The sequence below is a fragment of the Bufo gargarizans genome, chromosome 1, assembly GCF_014858855.1.
Source record: "Bufo gargarizans isolate SCDJY-AF-19 chromosome 1, ASM1485885v1, whole genome shotgun sequence".
NCBI lineage: Eukaryota > Metazoa > Chordata > Amphibia > Anura > Bufonidae > Bufo > Bufo gargarizans.
Genome location: NC_058080.1, coordinates 247,504,390 through 247,528,306, shown reverse-complemented (window position 1 = coordinate 247,528,306; position 23,917 = coordinate 247,504,390). Strand labels below are relative to the sequence as shown.

Sequence of the window (23,917 nt, the reverse complement as noted above, 5' to 3'; positions counted from 1 at the left end):
ATGAAATATGTAATCTGGTTGCTATGAGCAACTAAACCTGTTTTCCTTTACACCCGTTTATATTTTTTTTATAAATCTGCCCCAAGGTGCCTATCTTGGGTGAAATCTTAAGGATTGACAGTTTTTTGTGTGAAAGGCAGGAAGCTAACACTGTGTCTGGAGTGCTGGTTCAATGCAATAAGTAATATATGTGAACTGACAAAATCGGACACATTTTTTTATTCTTGCTGCACCTAGCATTTCTTAGATTTTTTTGTGTTAAGAATGTTGTTATTTTTATATAATCATTTTGGACTTGAGTACGCAGCAGGATACTACTGTGGGTCCAAAGAACATGAACTGGGAGATGTTCTGCTATTCTTCAGAATGTTAAAGTTTCTAGTAAGTGCATGTTCATGTGTATACAAAAGAGTAATGTGGATATCAGTATGTTATTATGTATGTGTGCCCATACAGTATGTGGCTTGTATGTAAATGTAAGTAGTAAATGGGTGTATATACTGTATACATAGTAAGTGTATTCACTAACTACATACAGTGTACATATGTGGGTTGTGAGTCAGGGCTGAATTATAGATAATTATTAGGATACTGTATATTTTTCAATCAACAATCATAAATTTATTCTGATTTATAGTCAATATAAATGATTTCAGAATTTTAAATTTTTTCACTTTTTATTTTATTAAGGTATAAGGCAAAACTATGGAAAAGATGGAGGAGGTGAAGCACCAGCAACACCATCCAAAACCAAAAAAGGTAAGTTTTCCCACCCATAAAATCATTCCATCCATATGTGCGTATTGTCCGATGTCTACCATACAACTGCTTTCTTTCTATTGTACAGTTGGTTTAACAAGGTTGTAATATGACTGAATTTTACTGTTTGTGTTATAACCACAACTACCAGAATTTAGAATAGAACCATATGGTCATCTATGTCAAGCTCAGAAGTGCTGGAGTTGGTCCAGGTGGCCAGTCACCATATAGGGAGCAGTTTTTCCCAACTACCACCAACACACACCCCCACCACTACCGTAAAGCCCAAAGACCTGGATTCCCTCTAAGACAGCATCCCCCAGACACATAGTAGGCAAGGGGGCTGCTGCAGATTTTGGTTTGGGGACAAGAGTTTCAGGTTGCACCTATGTCAGTAACAAATCTTTTTCAACTAGAAACTGAATTGTGTACGTTGTAACCCGTGCTTTGACAGTGTTCAAAGTAGGGATCGACCGATTATTGGAGTTACTGATATTATCGGCCTATATTCATGATTTTCAAAGTTATCGGTATTGGCATCTAACCTTGCCGATAACGCCAATAATGCGTCCATCACAGAACATGAGCGTGCTGCTGTCAGCAGCACAGGGTAGAAGGAGTCACTATCTCCCTCCCCCTGTGCCATGCTGCCAATAAGGAGAGACGGGAGGAGGAGGAACGGGCGCACTGCGCCACCAATGATAATTAACATGTAATACAAATACAGGAGGCGGTGCCCGTACTATATTACAGGAAGCTGCGATCATCGTCAGTTAACCCCTCAGGTGCAGGGTGCCGGCTATGTGATTCTGCGCCGACACACCCGCCTCCTGGATTAAACGTTAATTATCTTTGGTGGCGCAGTGCACCCTCCCTAGTATTAAAAACATTGGTGGCGCAGTGCTCCCCCCCCCACCCCCCAGTATTAATAAACATTGGTGGCGCAGTGAGCCCCCCAACCCCCCAGTATTAAAATCATTGGTGGCAGTGGCCACAGGGTCCCCTCCTCTCCTCTTTATTGGTGGCAGTGGCAGCTTCTGATCGGAGCCCCAGCAGTGTAATCCTGGGGCTACGATCGGTTACCATGGCAGCCAGGACGCTGCTGAAGCCCTGGTTGCCATGGTAAGCTCCCTGCTGCTGTGTGTACTATGCACACGGCAACAGGGAGAGTGTGAAGTCCTATTCACCCTAATAGAGCTCTATTAGGGTGAATAGGACAAGGGATTAAAAGATCCTAGGTTGTATAAATAAAATAAATAAATAGCATAAATAAATAAATAAAAAAAACACACCAAAATATTAGGTATAAATCACCCCCTTTCCCAATTTTACATATCAAATATATAAACAATAAATAAATAAACATATCACATATCGTCTCGTCCGAAAAGTCCAAACTTTAAAATATATATTTTTTAATCTCCTATGTGGTGAACGCCGTAACAGAAATGTAAATTTTCTTTTTTTTTAAATCGGCCTGAAAGTTCACAGGTTATCGGTATCGGCTCAAAAAAAATCAATATCGGTCTATCCCTAGTTCAAAGTGAAGCTCCTCACATTTATCTCTCAAGTTCTCACGTTAAAGGAAACCTGTCACCATGATTTTGCACATAGAGCTGGGGACATGGGCTGCTAGATGGCCGCTAGCACATCTGCAGTACCCAGGTCCCATAGCTCTCTGCGCTTTTATTGTGTTAAAAAAAACTTTTGATTGATATGCAAATGACCTGATATGAGTCCTGTAGCCGGAGATGAGTCAAGCGGAAAGGAGCCCAGCACCACCCCGCGTCCTCCGAATCTCCTCCTTGCTGGCTGACGTCACAGAGCTAGAGCGCCGAAATCTCGCGATGCGCGAGCTAGCACATGCGTAGTTCGTTCCCTGTGCTGATGCCAGTACAGGGAATGAACATGATGCCGACACTGCGCATGCGCTAGCTCGCGCATCGCGAGATTTCAGCGCTCCAGCACTGTGACGTCAGCCAGCAAGGAGGAGATTCAGAGGACGCGGGGTGGTGCTGGGCTCCTTTCCGCTTGACTCATCTCCGGCTACAGGACTCATATCAGGTCATTTGCATATCAATCAAAACGTTTTTTTAACACAATAAAAGCGCAGAGAGCTATAGGGACTGGGTATCTCCTGAGAACAAAAGGATCAGGCAGCTGAAATCCAACATGGCTGATCTTTACCTCCCTTGATATCAGCCATTAGGGGAGAGTCTGGAGGCCACTATACACATGCAAAATATGTGGGTTTGGCTGATACACACCTAATTGGTAAGGTCCGCTTTAGGGCTCATGCACACAACCGTATGTATTTTGCGGTCTGCAAAAAACGGATCCGCAAAAGATACGGATGACGTCCGTGTGCATTCCGTATTTTGCAGAAAGGAACAGCTGGACCCTTATAGAACAGTACTATTCTTGTCCGTAATGCGGACAATAATAGGACATGTTCAATTTTTTTGCCGGAACGGAAATACAGACATACGGAAACGGAATGCAAACGAAGTAACTTCTGTTTTTTTTTTTGCGGACCGATTAAAATGAATGGTTCCGCATATGGTCTGCAAAAAACCCCGGAACAGACACAGAAAGAAAATATGTTCGTGTGCATGAGCCCTTAGGCTGATGTCTTTGGCTGGACAAGGGAAGAATTTTCTGCAGCCAAGCAGATTACTAGAATATGTGTCCGGTAGTGGGAAGTGTTTCCAATAATAACATTATAATGGGAAACTGCTTTTTAAGTAGTTCCCTGCACAACATACTTTTCCAAGATGCATACTGGACATAAAGTAGAGTTTAAGGAAACCTCACAGACAATGTGTAAACCTCATAGACGGCTGCAGGAGTAACGGCAAGGCTACATGTATTGACTAGTAGTTTAGTATCATTTGTAAGATGTTTTATCACCTTTACAATATTTTTCTTAAAGGAATTATAATCGGAGTCGGCTGTATTCTTGCTGCAGTTGTTTTTGTTGTCTTAATATTTCTGTACAAGATGTGCCAGAAAAAGCCCCCAGGTAAGAAGTCCATGTAAGTTGTCTAAAAGTTTTACTCCAAAAAATGGGGCTTCATTTGAGCTTCAGATGATTGATTTAATATATTCAATGATTTGCATACACCCACCCGAGATAACAAAACAAATGTAGCTGACATTCACTGAGATTCATTAATGTGTGTATGCTAAAGATGTGTCATCATTTTTAGCTTCAAGCCTCGATAACAATATAATGAGGGAATTAAGTGACCTGTACAACAGTAATTATTAAAGCAAATATAGCGCAGAAATCCAGGATAGCCCCAATATTTAAATTATTTTACCCCAATAAATATGAAAAGTAGCTGGTTGTGGTTTTCGATTGCCATTCACCATTCATTAACTTTCAATTTAAAGACTTTGTTTACTTAGCTGTAGTGATGATGTGCCTTAGTGGTCTCATGTAGTGAACTTCTGAGGCCAGGAATAGACTGCAGCAGTCACATGGGTACACAGGCATGTTATCACTGCAGCCAAGTAAACAATCACAGGGAGCACTGGAATGGCGGGGATTTATGAAGTTAGTAATTGTTATTTTATGGCATTTTCCCCTTTGGACAATTTTTCTTAACCCGTTTAAGGAGTGTTGAGGTTGTACTTATACACAGAAGCCAAACTGAGCAAACAGAGCTGCAGTGGGAAGGGACAGAATAGCAGTCAAAGTACCTGATAATATCACCATGGCTGTCCGAAAAAAATCTTTATTCATTCCATCCAGCACATTAATTATACGGCCAAAGTTTCGGTCCCGTCCTGTGACCTTGCTCATGGCCTATACAAACATAGGGGGTAATCTGTGACCAGATATACGGCACTTTTGTGGCATATATCAAGTGCAGATTCTGTTGCACACCATGGTGCAGCATAATCTGCAACTTTTTCTCCACGCCAGGTCTAAAAAAGTGGGCATGGCGTGGATGGGCGGGCAGGCCTGTCTCATTTATCATTTTCAGTGCCTTTTTTAGGAGTAGAAAATGGTCTAAGTGTAAGACACTAAGGAAGATTTCTTACATTTAGAAGCGGTGGTGGATCCTCCGAAGTTATCTAGAGGCTGGAACATCTACATAACTTCGGTGATCCACTGCCAGCTTTAGGGCTTATTAAGACCAGCATCTAAAACACAGGTCTTAATAAATGTGCCCCATAGAGCTTCAGGTTGGGGTAATGATATTATGTAGCACAAAATGCTATGCCTTATGATCATGACTGAACATTTAACCCAGTATGTGCTACTGTATACCATAATTTAACCCACTACTGTATGTGCTACAAAATATCATTACCCCAACCTGAAGGTGTATGCCACCAATTGGATCTTGTATTGATTGACATAATATATCCAGACACACACACACTGTATATACACACATCCATCATCAGAATATTTTTGTTGTATTTCCTTTATATATGTTTATATGTAGTTATCCATAGCCAGCTATGTATTGATCATGTTGTTACTGCAATTTTATATGACCTGGATATTGTAATTCATTACTTTGTATGTTTTTATAGGCTGTAAACAAGGTTCTGGGGTGGGACCAAAACATTGGCCATTTATTTAATGTGCTGGATGAAGTGAATAAAGAATTAATTATACACTATTTTTCATGGTGATATCTTCTGAATTATTGTGGGAATCCCCTTCCACCGAGCACCAACTTGAGACAAAAAGTGCCGACCATATATATCTTAAAGGCTATGTATAACTTCGGGAGCATTTTTTTATTAGTGCATTGTACTCATTAAGAGATAAAAAAAACATTTTTCAATTGGTCTTTATTAAAAATATGGAGTACTTTACTCTGTTCAGAGCTGAGATACCCTACTAGCAGAATCAGAATTTTCTCTCTGCTCCGTCAGACAGAGAGCCGACGGGCTCCTTATCTCTGCTGTCAAACCTTATAAACACTCATCAAAACTCAATCCTTATTTTACTGATAAGAATGTGGCTAAATTACCACAGGGCGGCTATCATAATACTCACTACCCCTACAATTGACCTTCGGTCATACTGCGCATGCGCGCATCAGTTTTTACTATTCTGGCCTCAGGCCACTGTTAAATGGTTGTTACCCCTTATGTTCCCCTGTTATTGTGGATGTGATGCATTTTCTTATGTGAGTCGACCTCGCTGCCTGATATTCCGATGTAGCACTGGGAATGGTTGGGGCTCTCAGATACTCGCAGCCAGACCGGTCGGGATGCTCCTCTCTTCAAAGAAATGGCAAATTTAAAAGTTGCATCGTATAATGTTAAAGGCCTTAATTCGCCCTCTAAGAGATGCCAAATTTTCTCTTTTATGAAAAAGAAACATGCCTCGGTTTTGCTACTGCAAGAAACCCATTTTAAATTTAACAAGTATCCCGACCTGTCCCGCTCTAATTACTCTTTGTGGTTTCACTGTGGTTCCAATTCCTCGGCATCCAGAGGGGTTAGTATAGGCTTTAACAAAAATGTCAATTTCCAATACTGTTCCCATCAGCAGGATACTGAAGGTAGATTTCTGTTCCTAAAGGGGTATATTGATAAATGTATGTTCACATTCATAAATGTATATGCCCCAAACGTCGGCCAAGCCTCCTGGTTTAAAGATCTTATGCCGGAAGTTCTTGCCTTTCAGGAAGGAGTATTGATCTTTGGCGGAGACCTTAATGTTACCCTGAATCCGCTCCTAGATTCCTCATCAAATAAATCCGCCCTCTCTAAACGGGCATTGAGATCAATTACTAACTCATTGGCGGAGCTTAACTTGGTCGACGTTTGGAGATTACTAAACCCCACTGAAAGGGATTACTCCTTTTATTCGAACCTTCATGGGTCATATCAGAGATTAGATTACTTGCTAGTACCCAAAGATCTCATCCTTAAATGCAAAGACCCCTGTATTGGCTCCATCCATATGTCAGACCACGCACCGATCTTCATTTCCATTTCCCTTACAGACCCACCCCCTAAAACATTTAAATGGAGGCTCAATGAGCAACTCCTTTCCAATCCGGAGTACATCTCAAAACTGAACACAGCCCTGAAAGACTTTTTCTCCATTAATGATGGCCCTGATACCTCTCCCAATCTACTTTGGGACACTCACAAAGCCTTCATGAGAGGTCAATTTATCAGTTTAGGCTCATATGTTAAAAAACTACGTTCAATCCAATTCGACACCCTACATAAACAGATTGCGAAATTAGAGGCCCAACATAAGATCACCTTGTCTGAAGTACATTTGAATGAACTCACAAAACTTCGCTCCGATTTAAAGAACCTCTTAAACACCACCTCAGCCAAATTTTTCCTAAATTCCCAATTTAAGTTTTTCGCCCACGGAGACAAGGCCTCTAGATTTATGTTGAACAGGATAAAACAGAGGAAATCCCATAACCGCATTGATAAGATTTCCATTGGAAATGGGGACTTTACCTATACAACTGAAGGAATTGCATCCCAATTCCAGAAATTCTATCATAAGCTATATAACATCCCTTCGGACTCCCCGAACACGCCACCCTTTGACCATACTGAGGCAACCCAGAAACTTCTTCGCTCCTTATCCCTCCCCAAACTCAGTGAATCTCAAAGTGCTCTTTTAGAAGCCCCATTTACACTCCAAGAGGTTTTGGAATCCATAAATAAGTTGCCAAAAAACAAAGCCCCAGGGCCTGATGGTTTGACGGCGATCTACTATCGCACATTTAAAGACCTCCTCGCCCCTCACCTACTTTCACTCTTTAACCAATCCCTCAGGGGCGTTCCCATGTCCCAAGACATGACGAAAGCTCACATCACAATCATTCACAAAGCAGACAAAGATCCAGCCCAATGTGGGAGCTATCGTCCTATATCATTGCTAAACCTGGACCTCAAATTAATGGCTAAAATTCTTGCTACACGTCTTTCCCCACTCCTTCCCTCTCTAATACATAAAGATCAGACCGGCTTTATTGTCGGGAGAGAGGGGAAGGACAATTCAGTACGAGTAATAAACGCCATTTCATACGCGAAGAGACATGCTCACCCCTTAGTCCTTGTCAGTACCGATGCCGAAAAAGCATTTGATAGAGTCAACTGGGACTTTATGAGGTTGACTCTGCAACATTTCGGGGTCCCTGATCCATTTATCCAATCAATTTTTTCTATGTATCAAAATGCCTCGGCATCGGTGCTGGTGAATGACAATTTCTCCCCCCCCCTTCCCTATCAGGAACGGCACACGACAGGGCTGCCCTCTCTCTCCCCTGATATTTGTCCTTACTATGGAACCCCTCTTACATTCCCTCCGACAAGACCCTCTGATTAAAGGCTTGCGTATGGGTGGCCACAACCACAAGGTAGCTGCCTTTGCCGATGATCTTTTAATCATGGCAACTGACCCAGCTACCTCCCTACCTCGCATTTACACTCATTTGGAAACTTTTAGCCCACTGTCCAACCTTAAAATCAATAGAAGTAAGTCACATATATTAGCAATAGGCATGTCTACATTTACTAAGAACAATTTAGCATCAATATCCCCTTTCAATTGGAATTCACCTACCATCACATACTTAGGAGTTAAAATTAGCCCAAATCCCTCCAATTTATTTGATCTTAATTATACCCCTCTCCTACACTCTATGCAATCTCAAATTGATAAGTTGTACCTTCCTACACTTTCATGGTTTGGCCGTAAGAACCTATTCACTTCATTGGTTATGCCAAGGCTCAACTACCTCCATCAGGTCCTCCCAATTCCCGTCGCCGGCACCTACTTCCAATCCTTCAACAGACATATACGTAGTTTTATTTGGAACAAGAAGAAACCTCGTATAAGCTATAGTGTCCTTCAGAGACCAAAAACTGCGGGAGGTATAAATCTTCCAAACCCAGAGATGTATAATATGGCCTGCTTACTATCTAGAACGGTAGACTGGTTTAGAGAGCCTTTATCTAAGTCCTGGGTAGGGATGGAATCTTCCACTTTCTTATCCTCATTTAGGATCCTTCTAATTCTCCCCGCCAGACCACAAATATCTCAGGTTCGACAGGACCCAGTTATTACAGCTACACTAAATGCTTGGAAAAAACTACAAGAATCGAACCTAGCTGTTCCCTTACCCTCCCCCATCATACAAGTGAGAGACCTTTTCGGATTGGCACCGGGGGAACTTACACAATGCATCCCACTCTCGCTTAGAAACTCCTCAACCCTAGTAAGGTCCCTCTTTAAGGACGACGGCGATTTGAAAGACCAACAAGATATCGTGAACCTTCTTAATATTAACATTCCCCCTATGTCCATTATGGCATTTATTCGCTCCTTCATATCTAAACATATTAGGCTTAGCGATTTACTCAGGCCTCTGTCGTGGTTTGAAAGCCTCATCAGTATCGACCCACCACCCCGTAAACTTATCTCTCTCATCTATAGGAAACTTATGCTCCCTGTTAATATGCCCAATCCATCCTTCATTGGCTCTTGGGAGAAAGACCTGGGTTCCCCATTTACGGTAGAAGACCGTTCCCGTATACTTATTGAACCCCACTCTTCTTCCAGATGCGTCAGAATACAGGAAAACGGGTACAAAATCCTCACCAGATGGTACAGAACCCCAGACATAACATGCTACTTTTCGTCCTCTGGATCTGACGTATGCTGGAGATGTGACGCTGAGAAAGGGTCATTTTACCATATCTGGTGGACATGTCCGCTAGTAACGAGATGGTGGTCTGACATATTTAGACAATGCAATCTAGTATGTAAGTCTTCCATCACCCCTTGCCCTAAACTGGCTCTCCTAGGCCTACATACCCAAATACCTGGCTCTTTATCATTGCAGCTGTTCAAAAAGCTACTCTCTGCAGCCCGACTTCTCCTACCTAAATATTGGTTGTCACACGATCTCCCCGCTACCGAGCATTGGCTTAACAAGATTGACTCCATTTGCAGGTTTGAGGAGATGTCGGCATGGGAGAACAGATCCTACCGCAAATTTATAGCATTATGGAAGCCTTGGCGGGACTTTAGATCGCCTCACGCAGGATAGTTTATCTTGTGAACCATGATTGACTGATTGAATATGTACCACAACCTACTCACAGTAGTTTTTCTTATGATGTAAAATGTAACCATCCACATGTTTACGTTCATGTTTCCGTTGAATATGTAATTGTCACATCCGTGACTATGAGATATCAGGTGTGGCGCTCTGTTGTGTCTCACACCGAGTGTATGCAATTATATTAACCAAAAAATTAATAAAAATATTTATAAAAAAAAAAAAAAGAATGTGGCTAAATAAGTGTTTATGATATGACCTCTTAGTAATTTAGAGATAAGGGTTATTAGGTGACACCGGCACAAGGTGAAAGTAGGATACACACAGCTAGAAAAACTGTTAACCTTTTGTCACAGAGTAGCTCAATAGTTTTAATAAAGAACAAATGAAAAAATTATTTTTAGCCCCAAATGATTAAAATGCAATCATAAAAAAAAAATGCTCCCAAAGGTGTACATAGCTTTTAAGTACCTAATGAGACATAACATAGATTTCAGACTAGTTTTCATTTCTAAAAGACAATGACAAATATTTGTAATGTTCTTTTTCTTACAGGGACTCAAAGTGCAGGGACAGTTGTGTGGCTAGGGTGACTCCCTGGGAAGTCAGTGGTTGCCATATAGGAGCTCGACCCTGACACACACTACGGTCAATTTCGTAGGAAGCCAATTCACCTATTTTGTTTATTTTTGGAGTGTGGGAGGAAACAGGAGCACCTAGAAACCTACACAAACCTTTTATAGATGTCCCTGATCAGATTCAAACTCAGGACCCCAGCACTGCAAGGCACCAGTGCAAACTACTGAGCCACCATGCTGCCCATTAAAGATTTTGTGCAAAAATGGTTAAACGTCCCCCTACCCCACACACTTGGCCAGACCAGTAAAGAGATGCTTACTTACCTGCTTACTTACCTGCTTCCTTGAGCCGGCAATACGCTCCTTTTCCTCCAGGCTTGCAATGCTCCAGAAATCTCCTTTGCTGTAAACATCTGATTTGACATTGCCGCAGCCAATCACTCTTTGGCTCACGTTGGTGCTCAGTGGAAGAGGCTGGATCTCCTTGCATCATGTGACCATTTGTCATGACATATTGGGAGCCAGTCACCACCATAGCCGGTGATTGGCTGTGGTGATGCCAAACTGGATATTTACAGGGAGACATCTGAAGCATCACAACCCTGGAGGAGAAGGAGCGGGGAATAGTTATTGATGTCAGATTAACCCCAAGGAAGAAGAATTAAAATTCAGTCACTTAAGAAAATAAATAACAGGTAGCAACTTAGTATAACTGATAAGTCTGCAAATTGATATTACTATATACAAAAATACAGTACCAAGTGATTGTTCCAGTTCTGCAGCACAAACTGTTACATGATTCACACCAAGATATCAAGTGCCATTGACTCCTAAGCATAATGTTGACTGCCGATCATACGATTCTGGCCCTGAATCCAAATTTCACTAATCTTGTGACATCCCTGGTGCATCATAACATCTATACTGGTTAACAGCTAGGAAGCCACATAGAAACTGCAATGGACAAATGTTCTGAATACGAAAAACCACACTTGTAAGAGAGTGTACTTTTTATATTTTTATATGGTCACTTTTATCTTTAATATGACTTTTGCAAAGTAATGAGGTAATCATATCTGACAATCTCTTTTCTTTTTAGCTTCTGAGAACAGTGAAATAAAAGTGTAAGTAACCTACTGCTAATGATATATTAATATGGCTCATTAAGTGAAGACAAGACAGAAGTGAATGGATTTTACACTAGTCTTTGGAGTAGATTTCAATTATGATTTATACCCAGAAACAGGTTAGGGTGGGTTCACTTCAGCGTTATGGATTGCGTTATGGCTTTCTGTTATAACTTTGTTATAACAGAAAATAACGGAATCCATAAGACGAAAGTCCAAACGGAAGCCTTTAACCCCTTAAGGACCGGGCTCATTTTCACCTTAAAGACCAGGCCATTTTTTGCTAATCTGACCAGTGTCAACCATGTGTGAATAACTTTAAAACACTTTTACTTATCCAGGCCATTCAGTTTTTTTGTCACATATTGTACTCCATGACACTGGTAAAATGGAGTAAAAAAAAAATTTCAAATTTCCAACTTTTAATTTCTCTACTTCTATAATACATAGTAATACCTCCAAAAATAGTTATTCATTTACATTCTCCATATGTCTACGTCATGTTCGGATCATTTTGGCAATGCCATTTTATTTTTTGGGAACGTTAGAGGTTTAGAAGCAAATCTTGAAGTTTTTCCGAAATTTTCCAAAACACACTTTTTAAGGACCAGTTCAGGTCTGGTCACTTTGTGAGGCTTACATAATAGAAACCACAAAAAATGACCCAATTATAGAGACTACACCCCTCAAGGTATTTAAAACTGATTTTACAAACTTTGTTAACCCTTTTGGTGTTCCACAAGAGTTAATGGAAAATGGAGATAACATTTCTGAATTTCAATTTTTTGGGCAAATTTTCCATTTTAATCCATTTTAATCCATTTTTTCCAGTAACAAAGCTAAGGGTTACTAACCAAACAAAACTCAATATTTATTGCCCTGATTCTGTAGTTTGCAGAAACACCCCATATGTGGTCTTAAACTGATGTACGGGCACACGGCAGGGCACAGAAGGAAGGGAACGCCATATGATTTTTGGAAGGCAGATTTTGCTGGACTGGTTTGTTTGGCTGTTAACCCTTGCTTTGTTACTTAAAAAATGGATTAAAATGGAAAATTTGCAGCAAAAAAAAGCTGTTTCGGGACAGTTTTTTTGTTTTGTATTTTTACATCATTAATATGACAGGTTAGATCGTGTGCTATTTCTATAGAGTAAGTTGTTACGGATGTCACAATACCAAATATGACTTTTTGGGGGGTTTTGTTTCAGTTTTACATAATAAAGCATTTTTGAAAAAAAAAAATTTTGTGTCTCCACATTCTGAAAGCCATATTTTTTATTTATTTTGGGCGACTGTTTTATGTACGGGATCATTTTTTGCGGGGTTAGATGTTGGTTTGATTGGCACTATCTTGGGGTGCATATGACATTTTGGTTGCTTGCTACTGTATTACACTTTTTGTGATGTAAGGTGACAAAAATGGCTTTTGACACCGTATTTATATTATTCTTTTTGCTGTGTTCACCCGAGGGATTAAGTCATGTTATTTTTTAGAGCAGGTTATTTTGGACGCGGCGATACCTAATATGTCTACTTTTTTCATTTAAGTTTTACACAATAATATCCTTTTTGAAACAAAAAAATAATGTTTTAATGTCTTCATAGCCATTTTTTTAAATACTTTTTTGGGCAATTGTCTTATGTAGGGGCTCATTTTTTGCGGTATGAAGTGCCGATTTGATTCGTGCCATTTTGGCGTACATATGACTTTTGATCACTCTTATTACCTTTTTTGGGAAGTAAGGTGGGCAAAATTTTTATTTCATCATAGTTTATTTTTTTGGGGGCGTTCTTGGCGTTCACAGCGCAGGGAAAGTAACATGACCGCTTCATAGATCAGGTCATTATGGACGCGGTGATATCGCGGTGATATCAAACATGTGTAGTGCATTTTATTTAATTTTTAATCAATGATAATTTTTTCTTTTTTTTTAACTTAAAAAAAATATAATTTGACCCAGACCTACTTGGTTCTTGAAGATCTAGTGGGTCTGATGTCTGTATAATACAATACAGTACCCTATATAGTGTACTGTACTGTATTTTCACTTTACAGTTAGTCTGATCAGACTTCTGCCTTTAGCAGAAAGTTGATCAGACTTAGCATTACCATGGCAAGCCGGAAGCCTGTGAAGGCGCCCGGTTGCCATGGTAACCATGGCCCGCTGCTACAACAGAGCAGCGGGTGATGGGAAGGGAGGGAGGCCCCTCCCTCTGTGATCCCATCAAGAATCGGGGGCTGAAACGGCACAGCAGCACCTGATGTGAGAGGAGGAGGGAGCTCTCTCCCTGTTAACCCCTTCCATACAGCGTTCCCTACGGACCGCGGAATGGTAGGGGTTAAACGTCTGACATCTGTGCCAGCACAGATGTCAGCCTTTTCAAGCAGAGTGTCAGCAATGTGCTGATAATTTGCTAACCGCTCGGCCATCTTATAAATAAGAGAGGGGGCGGGCGAATGATCGCGCGCCCGCCTGCACACCCCCCTCCCCCGCACAGCTTTGAATTCGGTTTCGGGTATTGATAAAGCTTGTTGAAAGGCTGCAGGGTAGCCAATCAACAAGCTTTTAAGCTGTAGGCACTTAGAAGCCAACACAGCCATGCCTCTATACAAGCTGACGTTTGGAACGCTATGTTACTGTTAAAACTAATACTTTATTATTCAGAACAAGGGAAGGGAAGGGGAACTAACCTATATTAAAATTCTAGGACGCCGTCCAACCAGTATAGGGTCGATGGATAAGACCTATAAAGCCGCAAGGTGCGGTATATACAACTGTGGATGGGGTCACTAGAAATGCCGCAGCTAGTGCTGTACTGCAGGCTGGATCATAAGGCCGTGGGGCCGTGCTAGATCAAATCCACCAGAAGTATGCACTGTGGCGCGGTCAAGGTGCTCTGAACCACTGCCAGCTAGTAGAGCCCTGGACTAAAAATTACGATAGACTAATCCATTGATAAACATCTGCCTGTAGAAGCCGACCTCACTTGAAACCATCCGTTCGGTGTGAATCAGATGTCTGAGAGTCGGCCCTGCAGGCACGAATCAATGGACCTAGGCTAAGCTGGGTGGAACAGAAGAGCTGAGTTGCACTTGCTCATCAACTGCAGAGGGCTGAGAACCGCAGACCTCAACTGCAGTGTGGGCGCAATACAGGCAATATGAACATTAATTCATCCCCACACCACACTCAACGCGTTTCGCCATAATCGGCTCGTCAGGAGCGTGAATCTGTGGATATCAGGACAAATAATCAAAGCTGCTAAGCCTCCGTAGCAGAGGCTGCAGCTGTTAGTATGAGGTGGCCGAACGCGGCCGCTCAGGTGCACGAAATATGAGGAGAGTCCTCCTCCCCTCTGCTGAGCCACGCCTACAGGGCGGCCAATGAGGATGCAGGAGGCACGGCATCGCCGCATCATCCATCCCGCCCCCATTGTACCGCCCCCTCTATGAGACAGGCCCAGATGAATGTCACAACATTCATACATTAAGGATAGAGTTAATATATGCGGCGACTTACTAATCCGGCGGCATGGTACAGCACCGGTCGGGACGAGGACCGCAGAGCGGTCTTCGGTACATTATGTTGAGGACACCAATCGGTAATGGTCGGAACAACACCACGGGATCACAGAGGACCCTGCAGCATTATTACCTAGGTGGTAACACAGTGATCAGGCGGATATAAGTGGTAATCCCTTTATAAGTTACACAGGGGGGGTGTTTAGTATGATATGGTATAGACAACCCAAAACTTATGATTACACTCCCATACCCCTGCTATCTTGTGGCCCTATCAGGGGCCCGGGTGATCACACTTCTGCTGACCTACTGGCATGGAGTCACTGGTGGTCAATACTTCTGGGACACAGGGATCGCGGGCAGTATATCATCACCCCTAATATCCCCCCCCCCCCCCGTTGCACTCCCAATCTAGGGATTTAGAGAAAACACGCGAAGGAGTTATACTCATTCAATCCATGAGGCTGGAGTGCATACAGGCGGTAAATCCACTGTGTCTCTTTTTGTAATAGACGCCTGTCAAAGTCTCCTCCTCTTGGCGATCTTCTAACCACCTCCACAGCCTGAAATTTAATGACATCCACATCACCATTGTGTATAGTTGATATGTGTCTGGCAATAGGGGTGTCAGCCCCTTTGCAGATGTCATTTAGATGTTCTGCTACTCTTCTACGGAATTCCCTTGTGGTTTTACCCACATATTGTTTTCCGCAAACACAAGTGGCCAAGTATACTAGGCCTCTCGTTTTGCAATTTACAAATGATCTGATAGTGAACCTCTGTTCAGTGACGCTGCAAATGAATGTAGCGCCCGTCTGGATTGCAGGGCAAGCCACACACCCACCACAGCGGAAGGTCCCTTTAAGGCTGGTACTCAGCCACGTGGATGTGGTAGGGGCCTGAAAGAAGCTGTGGACCAAGCGATCTCTCAAACTGCGTCCACGTCTGTACGTGATTAGAGGTGCGTCACCTATCATATCTCCAATATCTGGGTCTGATTTTAAAATACCCCAATAGGTCGTCAGCAACTCTCTCACTGTGTTGTGCGCTTCATCATACGTGGCTATAATGCGCAACTGCTCCACTCCCACCGATCCTGGCTTAGGAGTAAGGAGGGCATCCCGATTTTGGGCCAGCGAATGATGGTACGCCTTGGCTAATACATGTTGCGGGTACCCCCTACTCCTAAACCTAGTCTGTAGATCACTGGACGCCGTTCTGAAATCCGACATACTGGAGCAGTTGCGCCTTACCCGAAGGTATTGCCCTTTTGGAATTCCCCTCTTCAGGGGCAAGGGGTGGCAACTGTCCCATCTAAGGAGGCTGTTGGTCGCAGTCTCCTTGCGGAACAGTCGTGTGCCGATATTACCCATCTTGTCACTGAAGACAGTCAAATCCAGAAAATTGATTTGAGATTCCTGGATCTCCGATGTGAAGAATAATCCCATAGTGTTTATATTCAGGTCTGAAACAAACCGATTGAAGTCCTCCACACTCCCTGACCATAGAATCAGCACATCGTCGATGAAGCGTAACCACAAATTAATGTGGTCAGCCCATCTCTGATTATCCGCGAACACAACTTCACGTTCCCACCAGCCCAGGTAGAGATTGGCGAAGGTCGGGGCACAAGGGCTCCCCATCGCCACTCCCCTGAGCTGGTGGTACATACGGTGGTCAAAAATGAAACAGTTGTGCTCAAGGATAAACTTCATTAGTTCAAGGATAAACTCGTTATGCTGCCAGCAATGGGTGCCACGTTGACTGAGAAATGAGGCAAAAATATAATAGTTAGTCTGTCTGTTAGCTCTATGGGTGACATATACCCATTTTTGGTGTGAGGTACACCTGCACTGTGTCTGTGACAGGAAATTAATATAGTTAATCCGTCTGTTAGATTGGTGGGTGACAAATTTATAAATAAATTAATTAATTAAGGAAAAAAAAAACTGTGTTAGCAACCTCCTCCTCCACTGCCGCTTCCACCTACACCACCACATCCACCGCCACCTCAACCTCCTACTCCACTTTGACCTCCGCCTTATAGTTCAAGATTATTATTATTATTTGTTTCTATTCTATGTTATTTAAGTAATTTCCCTATTCACATTTGTTTGCAGGTCAATTGTCCTGCTCTTACCCCCCTTTTGAAGCCCACTAGCCCTTACTACAACTATTTTACATCCAATTTAGTGCACCAAAGTTCTGGTCCCTTTTGATTTCAATGGGGTTCGGGTTAGCGTTCAGGTCAAGTTCGGGTCCCGAACCCAAACTTTGACCCGAAGTTCGGCCGAACCCGGCAAACCCGAACATCCACGGGTCCACTCATCCCTAGATATAGGAGTACACCACATTACACTTTCTCCAAATATATTATTACTGTGCATAATTTCACAAATTTGACACAACCTCACAAAGCAAAGACAGACTTCAAAACTACCACAAATTATACATTCTCCCCATAGTTTTTTATTTCCGTCAACACAGCTGTATGATTTATATTGCTTGTTTCTATGGGATGAGCTGTATCTTTCAGAGGCACAGTTTGGGGTATACATAATTGATTGATCACCTTTCATTACCTTTTTTTTTTTTGAGGAAATGTAGCCATATTGTTTAGTTTTTTTTTTTTAGTTTAATGTAGCTATATGAGGGCTTGTTTATTACAGGATGTGTCATTTTTTTAATAGAAACATTTGGTACTTACAGATGTAGCTGAGCTAAAATTGACTATAATGTGAATGATAATACGTCACATTATCTTGTGACAAAAGCCATTGAAATCCATTGAAAAATTAACATTTTCTTGCCATTCTTTACTTAACATGTTAACCATCAAGTTTAGCTCCGCTACATCTATATAAATTACTGCTTAAAAGGGTTTTCTGAGATTTTTATACTGATGACATTAGTATCTGATCAGTGGGGGTTCAACACTCAGGACCCCCGCTGATTGGCTGTTTGAGAAGGCAGCGTGGCTCCTGTGAGCGCCTCGGCCTTCTCTCTGCTATGACTAGGCTGAGTGACGCCACGATAATGTGCCACATGGCCTAGGAGCAGCTCAGTCCTATTCAAATGAATGGGGCTGAGCACGGTACCAAGAACAGCTGCCATACAATGTATGGCACTGTGCTTTGTATGCTGTGAGAAGCCAGCGGCGCTCACAGGATCTATTGGACCCCCACCGATCACATACTGATGACCCAACCAGAGGATGACCTAACCATAAAAATGTTATTATTTTTAGAGGAGTGGAATCGAAAAAGAAATGCAATTTTGCTGTTACTTTTTGCTCTTTTTGCATCATTCACTGTGGTTTAAATGACATATTAATTTTATTATGCAGGTTGTTGTACTTCATGATTGTTGCTATGTGTGTATGTGTATTATATGTATTATTTGTATCATAAAGTGCTGTGAAAGCGTATTTGTCTCCTTAGCATTTTTCTATTTTTGCATATTTGATGTTTCAGATCACCCAACTACTTTTAATAGTAGACAAAGATAACTCAAGTAAACACAAAATGCTGTTTTGAATGATGATTTCATTTATTGAAAGCAAAATGCTGTTTTGGCCTATGTAGCCCTATGTGAAGAAGTAATAGCCCTCTTAGTTACTGAATCAGCCAGTTAACTAAATTCGGACGATTGGGTATAATTTAGCTAGCCACAACCAACATGGTTACTGCTAGACCTGTTGAATCTAAAGAACACTAAGGCCCCTTTCACACGAGCGAGTTTTCCGCGCGGGTGCAATGCGTGACATGAATGCATTGCACCCGCACTGAATCCTGACCCATTCATTTCAATGCATCAGTTCTGCGTTGCGTGAAAATCACAGCATGTTCTATATTCTGCGTTTTTCAGAAGTGAATGGGGCTGCGTGAAAAACGCATTGCATCCGCAAGCAAGTGCGGGTGCGATGCGTTTTTCACTGATGGTTGCTAGGAGATGTTGTTTGTAAACCTTCCGTTTTTTATCACGCGTGTGAAAAACGCATCAAAACGCATTGCACCCGCGCGGAAAAAACTGAACAACTGAACGCAATCGCAGACAAAACTGACTGAACTTGCTTGCAAAATAGTGCGAGTTTCACTGAACGCACCCTGAATGCATCCGGACCTAATCCGTCACGCTCGTGTGAAAGGGGCCTTAAAGGGAATGCAAAACAATGGCATTGAAATCTACTAATCTGGAAAGGGTAAAAAAGCCATTGCTAAGGCTAGGTCTACACGACGACATTTGTCGCGCGACAAAAAGTCGCGCGACAGATAGGGCGCAACAGTTGTCGCGCAACATTTTGTTGCACCAATGTCGCGCAACAATTTTTATAATGGCAGTCTATGGTGTCGCACTGCAACATGCGACATGTTGCGACTGCGACGCGACAGTCGCAGAAAAATCCATCTTGAATGGATTTTCTGCGACTGTCGCGTCGCAGTCGCAGCATGTCGCATGTTGCAGTGCGACACCATAGACTGCCATTATAAAAATTGTCGCGCGACATTGGTGCAACAAAATGTCGCGCGACAAATGTCGTCGTGTAGACCTAGCCTAAAGGTGGATTTAGACGGGCCGATGAGCAGCAGAATGTCGGGAAGGAAGCATTCCTTCCCAACAGTTGGCTGCTTGCTCAGTGGAGGAGAAAGCTATATTTACATGCAGCAATGTAAACACTATTCTGATCAATTGTTTTCGTGCAGCTCCACTGTTTCTGCTTAGACAGCATGGTCTGCTGCCCAGAAACGATAATTTGGGTGCCTGCACGACCAACAGTTTCACCCAATGAACGAGAAAGGGTTCATTTTAGTCACCATGATCAATCCTACTTGGTGCAATGCCTGATTTAATAGGGTTCATCATGGTGAAACCTATTTAAACCTAATTCCTCAAAAAAAAAAACTTGCACATTGCATTTTTTTTTAAGTTAAGAACTTTGTATTACATTTTACAAAAAAAAATTCATTTTTTTCTTACTGTAATAGATCTACTCAAACTAAAGAAAATGTTAAATTGCTTTCTGTAAAGACGGCGACTCCGTATTCTGGTAAGTGTCTGGGATTGCTCTCCATCACCATCTTCATATGCCCTTGGCAAGCATTGCCTAAATATTTAAACAGTTGTCTCTGATATTAAATATTTGCAGCCTGCTGGGCTGATGCCAGCTATATTAAAATTAAGTGTAATTTGATTTTTCTGTTCCCATGGGAAGCGAAATAAGAATGGACATTGTGCCTACATGTTACTACAAAGAAAATGAAAAGAGTGAATAAGACTATTGTAATACTACTTATTGAAATTATATTAAAATGGGTCCTTTAGCATGTACCTCCTTTTGTCAGTAGAAACCAGCAGAACATAAAATATTGTGTGTTTTTACATATAATTCAGTTACTTCAGTACACTCATTTAAAGATCCATTTAGCTAAATACGAGCTACAGTTAGGTCCATATATATTTGGACAGAGAAAACATCTTTCTAATTTTTGTTCTGTACATTACCACAATGGATTTCAAACTAAACAATTCAGATGCAGTTGAAGTTCAGACTTTCAGCCTTAATTCAGTGGGTTGAACAAAATGATTGCATAAGAATGTGGAGAACTAAAGCATTTTTTAACTCAATCCCTTCATTTCAGGGGTTAAAAAATAATTGGACAAATTAAAAAATTGTAAATAAAATGTTAATTTCATTGGCCATTCTATCTTCAAGATAGGCTATCAATATCTGATTGGCAGGGGTCTGGCACTCTGAATCCCAGCCAATTAAATGTCCATGGCATCTAAGGGGTTAAATAGCCAGGATTGAAGCTTCATCCCCAGAAAGTCACAGTACATCAAGGTATAGAAAGTCAGCCTGCACCGCAACATACAGTTATGTTGTGGTGTGGGACGGAGTTAAAGGAACACTGTTATGCTTGAGGTTTACTGTCATTTGCCACAAATAATAATGACATAATTTGTGTTTTATATTTTATTAGATTCAAACAGGATATCATCAGATCAAATGGAGTTTATTGAATGTTGAAGACATCACAAACATTAGATGCCTTATGTGTCAATTGCTTTGCATTTCATGATGAATGGAAACTGTTACACTAAGTGTATACTGCTGTTCAGCTATTCAGAACTAAAACTAGAAATGTAACTTTTTATGTTTTTTTATTTTTATATTTTATTTGATTTGTTTTATACTTTCATTTAACTTTGGTTATGCTAAAATGTGTCTTGTTTTTGTTATTTTGTATGTTTATGAGAAAATCTAGAAGTATAATGTGGTAGTTCACCCAGCATAGAACATATAGTGGTCATCTAGCTTTAGAGTTGCATTAGTCTTAACAGGAACACATTTTTAAGTTAGCATATTATTTTTGGGGTTTACCAATGAAAATTTCTGTGGGGCATGCTGAAAGTGTTGTGGCTGTAAATAGACTAAAGAGTGTCTGGTATGTCATGTCAGGGAACTAGAAAGTCCTGTGTCTCCTAAATGTTACAAATAATTCCAGTATACATTCAGATACAGTGGATGTGCCACTAGGCATGTTCTTTTAAAGTAGCTACCCCTGTCGGTTTATGTTACCCCTGTTGTTTTCCCTTTCACCCCAATGTGACATGTAATGAATTAACAATTATTGAATATTTTCTTAATAATTAAAAAAAGTTTTAATATTTGACACAAAGACAAAGATCAAATCAATGCATAATAGAAAAATTGAAACCTAGAAGATTGAAGTCAGAAAAAGACCACCTGGCCCATCTAGTCTGCCTTTATATTATTTTTGTATAAACTCACTTACTACTCTTTCAGTACAATAATATTTTTTGACGCTATTTCTGATCTTTCCCCCACATCCCAACTAACTTCAGATTGTTCTTCCTTGTTCTTATATTCAGATTGTATTAGAAATACTTTCCTCCTGAACCTAATTTAACCCTTTAACATAATTAAAAGTCTCAATCTCATTATCCGACTCTTTTCTTTCTTCAAGCTTATCCAATCAAGTTCTTTAAGTTTTTGATATGTTTTATGCTCAAGACCCTGTGCCAATTTATCAAGTTTTTGGAGCTATTTTCACGGAAGCAACGGTGGTAGCAGTCAGTCAGTGCGGAGTGTTGTGGTTAAATCACCTACTCGGTGGTGTGGCAGTTTTTTTTATTAAGCCGCCGGAGGAGGTGAACATGGCCATTTCTAGAATCTGTGGGCAGAAGGTGAATCTTGGCCAGTGTGCCAATCTTGACACCATGGCCCTGCATCAACATATGCAGTGTCACCATAAAGTGGCCTGGGAGAACCGTGGCTATGATGTGGTAGTCTAGCCTGCCTCAGCAATCACTGTATCACCCAGTGGCACACACCGATTTCAGGCTGTTAAGGCTCCGCCACCTCAGCCGAAGGGAGCTGTCTGTCCTTCCCATCATCTGCTGGTCCTGATGCTCCTGCTCCTCCTCCTACTCCTCTTCAGTCATTTTATCAGCAATTGATCACAAAAGCGATTGCCAAGAGACAACAGTATGTGTGCAGTCATTCAACGGTGCAGAAGCTGAATGTGCTCCTGGCCAAGTTGTTGGTCCCTCCCTTTCCAAGTGGTGGACTCTGCACCTTTTAGAGAACGAATGGCTTGTGCCGAGCCGAGGTGGAGAGTCCCAAAACGTCATTTCTTTGCCAAAAAAGGCAGTACCAGTCCTGCACACATATTTACAACAGAAGGTGGGCCAGTCCTTGAGCCTGTTGGTGTCTGCCAAAGTGCGCGGTAGCCCCGACGTGTGGAGCTGTAACTATGGTCAGGTACAATACATGTCCTTTACGGCCCACTGGGTGAATGTGGTTCCTGCATAGCCACACCAGCAACTTGGCCAGGTGATGCTGCTTTCTCCTCCACGTTCTCATGTCATTGGTCCTGCGACAATTTCTGCCTCTGCCTTCTCAGCCTCCACTGCAGGGACAATTCACAGTGCCCCTGCAGCATACCACATATGCAGGGCACGACAGTGTCACACTGTTCTGCACCTCGTTTTCCTGAGCGAACGGAATCACACAGGGGAGGAACTACTCCATGTCCTTCATCAAGAAATCTAATCCTGGATTTCTCCGTGACAACTCAAAATCGGAACCATGGTGACTGACAATGGGAAGAACATTATGTTGGCGCTGTGTCAAGGAGGACTGAGCCATGTGCCCTGCATTGCACATGTGTTCAATATGGTTGTCAAGTGGTTCCTAAAGTCTTCCACCCATCTGCAAGACATCCTAAAATAGGCCAGGAAAATTTGCATGCACTTCAGCCACTGATACACCGAAAAGCACACCCTCCTTGAGCTGCAGTGGCAGAATGGCATTCGCCAATATAGGCTGATATGCAACGTTTCCACCCATTGGAATTCCACCCTCCATATGTTGGACTGACTATATGATCAGAGAAAGGCCATAAACGATTTCTTGATGATCCAACCGGACAGGAGTACTCCCCTGTGTAATTTCGATGTCAGCCAGTGGCAGCTCATGAGTGACACCTGCCGTTTGCTCAGGCCCTTTGAGGAGGCCACGTTATTTGTCAGTCGCCAGGACTACGGGAATAACAACGTCATTCCACTGCTTCATGTCCTGGAACAGATGCTGCTAAATCTGGCTGGTCAGGGGACTGGAGATGTGGCGCCTAGATCTCACTGCCACATGAGCCTGTGGGGGCTGAACTGGAGGAGGAGCATAAACAATGTGTAGCGAAATGGGTGGTTTTTCTACACAAGTAACAGGAGAGGAGGAGCAGGAGCAGCCAGAGGAGCTACAGGGCGATGAGGAAGACGAGGCAGAGGACCCAGACATACCGTGGCAGTATGCAGTGGAGATGGAGGCAGG

At 42.0% G+C, this 23,917-nt stretch overlaps 1 protein-coding gene across 3 annotated transcripts in view; it reads left to right on the top strand.

Annotated features, from left to right (window-relative positions):
- The window catches only part of EMCN (endomucin), a 243,362-nt gene extending 221,333 nt beyond the window's left edge, over positions 1–22,029 (top strand). For 2 of the 3 annotated variants that reach the window (XM_044302421.1, XM_044302425.1), the window contains exons 8-12: positions 691–759; positions 3,692–3,781; positions 11,511–11,535; positions 20,049–20,110; positions 21,045–22,029. In XM_044302421.1, the coding sequence (XP_044158356.1) occupies positions 691–759; positions 3,692–3,781; positions 11,511–11,535; positions 20,049–20,110; positions 21,045–21,091 (293 nt within the window). In that variant the 3' untranslated portion in view covers positions 21,092–22,029. Of the gene's footprint in view, positions 1–690; positions 760–3,687; positions 3,782–11,510; positions 11,536–20,048; positions 20,111–21,044 lie in introns of all 3 variants that reach the window. The other variant, XR_006390945.1, reaches the window with a different exon arrangement.
- Positions 22,030–23,917: the final 1,888 nt, after the last annotated feature.